Source organism: Cariama cristata, unplaced genomic scaffold (genome assembly GCF_000690535.1).
Source record: "Cariama cristata isolate BGI_N322 unplaced genomic scaffold, ASM69053v1 scaffold5752, whole genome shotgun sequence".
Lineage (NCBI taxonomy): Eukaryota > Metazoa > Chordata > Aves > Cariamiformes > Cariamidae > Cariama > Cariama cristata.
The window spans coordinates 45,281-52,984 of NW_009605375.1; the positions used below are offsets into that span (position 1 = coordinate 45,281).

The 7,704-nt window shown below is 39.7% G+C and overlaps 1 protein-coding gene across 1 annotated transcript in view; it reads left to right on the top strand.

Annotated features, from left to right (window-relative positions):
• Positions 1–6,194, top strand: part of LOC104158301 (zinc finger protein 827-like) — a gene marked incomplete at both ends in the record, with an annotated part of 28,475 nt that extends 22,281 nt beyond the window's left edge. The window contains one exon of the mRNA XM_009695909.1: positions 5,964–6,194. Within this exon, the coding sequence (XP_009694211.1) occupies positions 5,964–6,194 (231 nt within the window). The remainder of the gene's footprint in view (positions 1–5,963) is intronic.
• Between the last annotated feature and the right edge of the window lie 1,510 nt (positions 6,195–7,704).

Consider the following 7,704-nt stretch of genomic DNA (forward strand, 5'->3'; position numbering starts at 1 on the left):
CAAGTCTTGGTATCGTCATACTTCTCATGATTGTCTGTTCTGTCTATTCCACTGCTTTGATAAAAAGAAATGTTATAATGCTGAGCACCCTTGAGTCATAAGTAGCTTTTTCATTGATAGTTCCCATCCTTTTCCTTGGAGCTCTATAGGTTAGTTTATTTGGCTGAGGGCAGAGTAGAGGGCTTTGAAAATGAGATATACTTGGGTTAGCACTCCCAGGAGGGTTAAGTACCATGCGGTGCTCTGGGACAGATTAATACTCCAGGGCAGAAGGCACTGAAAAGAAATAGGAGACCAGCTAGACTCTCCTGCCATAAGAACAGTATTTCTCCTTTTGGGCCACTTACAGTGTAGACAGCCTCTATGTTTAATAAGCTGAACATAATTTATCAGCCCAATTGGATTTTGGTCTGGAGATTCTCCAACAGGTTCCAATTACATAGATTTTTCTTGCAAAGCAATTAGCTCACCGGTAGCGGCTTCTGCAGTGTTTGTACCCCTTACTCAGTTCTTGAATGTCATCAAATGTAAGCCATAGTCTCCATGCTGAATGCCAACACCTACCTGCACATTTCAATTACTAGAGTGAAAACAGTAGAAGACTCAAGTCATACCCTTTATTGACCACAGCTACCTTCAGGACGATGATGCCCAGTGTCAGAGGAATGTGTCTTCCAAATACTGTGGAACTGATCTGTCAAAGGTCCTTTGTTTCTTTTAACCACCGCAGCTCACAACTTACCGCCTGGAGTGGAAGGCTCCCTGTGTCATTCAGATGCTGTAGCTCCAGTAGGACCTGGATAAAACACTGTCCTTTCTTCCTCGGGTAGAAGTCATGCCATGGTTCTCTTGCCACGGTGGCTCTGAGGAGGATCACAAAGGGAGGTTTTCCTGCAAAATCTCAAGGAGATCAGTTCAACTTGCTGTGCCTTTTGGAATGTATCCTCACTTTCCCCTTTTCCTTCGGCCATGGCTGGCCTGCTATCTCTTATCTTTGTAGCTCTAGTCAGGCATCACTTGCAAAATAATATGATGGTGCAGCGGCGTACTGTGGTGTTTTCATCGCAGTTCCGTTCGACCCAGACTCTGCAGATGCTTTTTCTCAAGGCCTCTTTTGTGGCAGCGTTTTTGTTGCGGAGTCTTTTTTCTTTCTCATGTTCTTTGCTCGGACAGATAGAACGATGACCAACTCCTTGCTGATTGTGACTTCTAACATTGAGCTTGTCTTGAAGTAATCAGGCCGTTTTTCGTCTTTCACTTGCAAACATTTTGAGCATTTAGAAATCCTTGTAAGTGGACTGATGCAGTTAGCAGCTTCTATCAGAGTGTTTCAGATTAGTGGCAGATGCCCAAATCTTTTCTTGTGGCATTTGGCAGTTTGAGAAAAGTGTTATAACTTTCATCATTATTTTTGCCAAATGGATCAAATGATTCCAGTTGCCAGGAAGATAAAAATCGAATCTTCGTCGATCTCTTTTTTTTCTGAATATGGAACGGAACAAATAGAGAATTATTAACCCTGCTTGAGAGACTGCTGCTTGTTGGTTGCATTTGCTGGGTGAGTTGTTTTTTTTCCTTGCTGTGTATTTCAAAATTAAATTGCTGGGTTTTTTGGATTCAGTCTGCAGGCAACACATCCTTCAGTCTGTTCTCGTTGCAGTTCAGAATTCATGCAAATTAAATACAAATTAAGTATATGTATGTGTATCTATTTTTGTATGTAGATAGAAGATGTTATACCTTCTGGGGAGTAATAATTTTGTCGTTCGAATATACTTTAATAGACTTTGACATCATCTTTTTAATCCTTGTCTAGTTCTAATTTTTAAAAGATTCCTCAATCAGGGTTTTTTAAAAACTGGTCTCAGTCAACTTTTATGTCCCTTATTTGCAATGTTTTCTTACATCTGTTTATTGTCCTCCCTAGTATGACTCGTGGATGCATCATAGTTGCTGTTTCCCATGTGTTAGTAATTTTGCCCATAACTGTGGATCCAAGATGGGACAGAGGCAAGAGTGGCAAGGATTTTTGTTGGTTTGGGGGGTTGTTTTTTGGGTTTGGGTGGGGGTTTTTCCCCTCTAGTTTTAATATATGGAGTTTTTTGGCTGGACAACCTCCCCATTTTTTTATTTGTCCTTCTATTTAGGCTTCATTTACATGGGAATCTGCTTTAGTATATCTCAAGAAAGATTAGAAGTCCTATTAATTGAAGCAAAAGCGTCATTAATTGAAGCAGTTGGGTTGAAACCGACCCAATAGTTGTCTGATTTTACTTGGCTTTGTTTTCTGGAGGAGGAAAAATGATGTAAATAACTGTTCTATTTTTGTCATTTGTCTACAAGTAAAATGCTTGATTTTTGGAAAGTGTGGTCAGTTCAAGGAATATGCTATCAGTTAACTAAAGAAACAAAACCCTACTTCTTTCCTAGTTTATTCTATCTTCTGTCCAAAGCAAAGCAGCTAGAGTAGGCAGAACCAGCGACATAGGTAAAAGCAATAGTCTGGGTTTCTTTTCCCCTTCCCGTAATACTGCCAAACACATGTCTTCGGGACTTGCTCTGGATTGTGGGCCCCTGACCGTGTTTTATATTTCTCATAGGCGATGTCTTGTAGACCCACAGGGACAAATTAAGTATACAGATCTCACGAAGAGCTCTTTTAGATTATGGCTGATGTTGTGCTGGTAGATCTCTTGTCAACATAGTTTTAGCATTGTTATCCCGGCTGGTGGCTCCGAAGCGTGAGGGAGCAGTGGCTTATAGCAGCATGGGCTGTGACCGTAGAAGAGCTGATGTGTGGGGTAAGGAGGGAAGGGGAAAGTGAGACATAGGAAAGGAGGGAAACTTGATGGATGCCCTGTTCAAGCCATTCTGCACGTGTCCCTATCATGAAACTAAACTCTGATGTGACCTACCTTGAATTTTTGGTTCTCTGCGCTCTCAGAACTTGGCTTCATCTTGGTAGAGTTTGAGAATACCCTGAGATGAAGAGCACAGAGGTACCACTTGATACCTGCCCTTGGATTGGGTCAAGTTGGCTGCTGAGTTTTGGCTTGGTGATAAGAGGGTTTAATAAATGCGAATTTCTTCCAAAAGTGCCCCCTTTTATGCTCTTTCATGTGGCAGGGGAATCCATAAGGCATCTGCCACTGCATACTATAGCATCTGACTCTGAAAAAAGTTCCTAGTTTAAGGCTGTGATATTATATGAATTCTGTTACAGTGATTCTATTTGTGTATGGATGTTTTAACATTGTTCTTAACCTGGCTTATAATGGACCACGGTGTATTGTTGCAAACTTACACTGATCTATATATGAGTTTAATATCACCTCTGTATTTTAAATGGTAAAAGTGTATGGTGACCTGGTCTATAGTGCTTCCTCTACCTGCTTCATTTTCTGCCCTGGTTCATGGGCAGAAACATAGCTTGCTTCACAGGTTAATCATTGTTCTCAGTGCGTCATCTTTACCTCTTCACTCAGACTCGTGTTTGCTTTATTTTCTGGGAAAATTTATATGAATACATTCTTGAAATTAATAAATTAGAATATTTTTTTTTTCTCCAGGTTCTCTGAAAGTTCAGGCAGAATGCTCTCTATCATTTGCAATCAGCTCCTGGTGGAGGTATTTTTCATATCAGTAGCAGCTAGAGTGGCATGTTTTAAAAGAGAAGGCATGCAGAAGGTAGTGTGGCATAGAAGGTTTGGGTCTTTTCTTTTTTTTTTTTGGTGACCATTCATCACCCCAGTTCAAACCCCAGAATAAACTGAGATAGAAAGATGTAGGCCTGGATAAAAAAGATACGTGGATTTTATTTTTTTGTTTTGTAAGTACCTTGGTAAAGTTAAGATTGGTTTGAGAGCCTTAACCTGTATTTTGATGGATTAAACCGTGCTTTAATGTTTCATATTTCTGCTTTTGCCCTTTGTTTAAAAAAAAGGAAAAAGCAATTCCTAATACTGGGAAAAATGCGTATAGGTCATATTAAATATTACACATATAAGGTCATTTAATTTCTGAAGTAGTGAATAGTACTAATGTGTATGTACATGCTGCTTATGTGTACGCTGTTTATACCACTTACCTTAATCTTGTTCTTTGGTAATGGCTTGCCAACCCATAAGAAAGGAGAAAAATCAAACAATCCTGCAATATAAACTGAGAAGATGGAAGTGTTGTGTTACAGGGTAATGTATTAGCTTATAAAAAAAAATTTGAAAAAACAAACACAAAGAAAACCACAGAACAGTAGACTCTCTGAAAATGACCAAAGCTCAAAGTAACAAATGGAAGTGTCTGTTTGCAATAAAGATGGCAATTGTACCTTGTATTTTAGGGTTGAGGTCTCTGGGAGATGGTGAACACTTCACAGTGGGATGCAGGAATTCAGATTCTCTAGGAGTCAGATTTTGGGGGAACTCCTGAGAAAGAGAGTATCCGAGGAAATAAGCCAGGAAAATGAGGAGCTGGAGAGTAGGTAAGAAGCAGTGAAGCGGAGGAGAGAGTAGACCAAGGGCTTAAGCAGGCGAATGTTGCCAGATTTTTTGGGTTGATTTGACCTGTTAGTGCCCTGCCCCTTCAGTTGGATATTACCATCCCTGTGGTGTGCCAGTTCCTCGGCTTTTCCAGTTCCTGTAATGGGATTGTACAACAAACAGCTCTCTGCAACAGGCAATGCGTGTTGGCTTCTAATGCCCTGCTGCAGCCTGTGGAAGGTGTGGTGGGTACCTCCTCCTCACGTGGTCCGAGTGAGATTTGACAGAGCTCATCTGCAAGAGTGATGAGGGTAGGCAGGGGATTGTCATGTGGAAGGAGGAAAATAGGTGGGAGAGATAGTGAGGTAAATGGTGAGAGAGCTTGGAAAGATAACAAAATGGGGATGATGCTCCATCTTTCATATTTGTGTAGACAGAGGTTTGGAGGGGTGAGAAAGATGTAAACTCATCAAAGTTTGGGGCACTGAACAAGTTATCTGCTGTGCGTTACCAGAAATTTAAAGTGAAATTTTGAACAAGAAAAAGCCACTAAGAGGCAAGGAAGGAAGTATTTCTGGTCAAACATAAAGAATTATAAGAAGAGCTGCTGAAAACCAGTGCAACTTCTTTAGCCTCCTGTTTGTCATGCAGCCTGCCAATGAATTTATATGGCTTGGGTTTGGAAGTATTGTTTAAGAGGCATTCTTGGTTTTATCCCTTCAACCAAACGCAGCGCAAAGGATCTACCGCTGTCAAGGGGAATTGGAAAGAGCGTTCAAGAACAAGATTGTTCAGTGTGTAAATTTTAAGCAGCCCCAAGGTCTCTACCCTTCTCTGAGGCTGTGCAGCTGCTTACGTGGAGTATTTGAAAGGATTATTTTAAACTTGCAGTCTTTGTTTTTTATGGATGTAGAACCTGGAACAGTGCTCTTAATAGCATCTTCCAGTGCAGAGCTGTCTTCTGAAAATCCCTCTGTTCTCTTTCTTAACAAATACCACCTTTTAGGACCTAAGAATTTGCTATCTTTTCCCTTTTACTCCCCTCTTAGGTTTCCTATCTTTCTACTCTTCATCTTTTGCCTCTTTTTCATGCTCTGAGAACTCAATATGTAGTAACCCTGGACTTTGCCAAATTTGCCCTCATGTGAAATGATATTTTAAACTTCCATTAAGCTTTTAAAAGATCTGTGCAAACCAATGACCAGGGGAATGCTTTCAGAAGGAGCAGGGGCTCCTTCTGAAGTAAGAGGAGAAGGATGGTTTCTTGAGCTCTGGTACATGCAGTTTGTGTGTTTCAAAACTCCCATTGTACAAAAGATGCAGAAAGTTGTTTACCTCTTGAAGCATCTTTGAATACTGTTTGACAGGCTTACTTCCAGTACTGCTCTAGCATTTCTTAGGTTATGGTTTCTTCGTGTTACTAGCTGCTCTATGATTATGTATTACATGTGTCATTAAGTCTCACTTCTTTCCTTCTCTCGACAGCTGCAAATCAAAAAGAGCCCTTGACTCCTAAATTTAAAGTGAAAGAGGAGCCTAAGGATGAAGAAGCTGCAAGTTCAGCCTTGTCTCAGTCCAGCTATGTGTTCAGCCAGGACGAAGCCTCGGCTCCAAACGTCCCTGAGGAGAAACTCAAGCCACAGGAAGCGCAGGCAAATGTGATGAGGCAGGACATGTCAGTCAAGGCAGCGTCTGAGCTCCTCATGAAGCTCTCAGGTAGATATTTAATTTAATAATATTCAACTTCTTAATTTTTTTTCATGTGTGCTAGCAGGGTTACCTTGCAGAAGGAATATTTAGCTTTAGTAGCAAGTGAAGGAACAATTCAAAAGGTCTGTGCACAGGTTCATATACATAAGACATCTCAGTTTGGTCTGTCGCCATAGTATTTAATTATCTGTGCTCTGGTTTTGAAAATAATGACTATGGGATAAGTCAAAAGAAATGATGCCTTAAAGCTTTTAGATGTTGTCATTTTTAAAATGTACCAAAACATGTTAATACCGATTTATTCTCATGTGTCACTTCAGACAAACATTCTTAGGATGTTAATGTACTAAACTATACCTGACACAGCTTTATAAATCATGACTTTTAAAGCCTTTTATTTTTTCTGACAATATCTTGTACTCAAAATTATAAGATACACCATTAAAAAAAACAATGTAAACTGAGCCAGCTTTCTGCTGTTAGGGAGACCACTTGAACTTGCCTACATTGCCGTAGTGATACATCTTTCTGCCAGACAAGTAGACAGTATGCATGTGTATACACATATGTACTGTTACAGCTGGAAAGTGTCAAATAAAAATGTATGTTCTGTTAATTATGCTTTGTCTAACTGTCAGAATTGAGGTTTAACGTTAAGGGAAAGTGAAAGAGTTGAATTTTCCCTGCTGGGAACAGGTTAAGTGAATGACGAAAAGTCTTCGAACTTCTAATAGACGTCAGTTTTTAGGACCGAGATGTGAAAGTCAGTATGGGAGGCTGGGTTTCGTACTTCCACACCTAAACTGGATCAGTTAGTTTTTTTAATCTTCTCCAAAACTGGACAAGACTTACTTTGAGTATTCCAGAGTCACACAAGAGGTGCCAGTGGAAATGCTTACAAGTTTAGTAACTTCTGGGGTCCCTGCCAAACCTGTCTGAAATTACTTGGCTTGATTGGATACTGTCAACATTGAATTTGAGCTCAAGTTTATACCTGAAAAACTTTAACTGACTAGGATCTCCCCCATGAATTCTAACATGTAATTAATTCACTCCTGTTCATACCTGCATACTTTAATTTGCAGAAGAATTTGAATCATTGATTTGCAAACCTTCCTTATTAATGGTGCAAAAAGTACTTGCCAGGTACAAAAATTGATCAGAGCAGTTGTTTCCCAATTTTTCAGACTCCCAGATAGTAAACATTTAGTTATTGATATCGTGCACTGTTGCTGCTGGTAACTGGTTCGAGTATGGTCTTCTGGTAACAGAACTTTACAGCCTAATGAACGTTAACGTGTCACTTCATTTTTCTTGGTGCATATAAATTTATATAACTATTTTCATAACGAAAGAGCTCTGTAACTTTATGATTTCTCAAACACTTCAGAGACACTAGGTTTCTTGATTGTGAATCTTGAATTCAGCACTAGCAGGCTGTGTTTAAATAGTTTTATTACAGGCTATTATATTAGAGTATTTGTGCCTTAAATACCTGTTTATATGTGTCAAATCT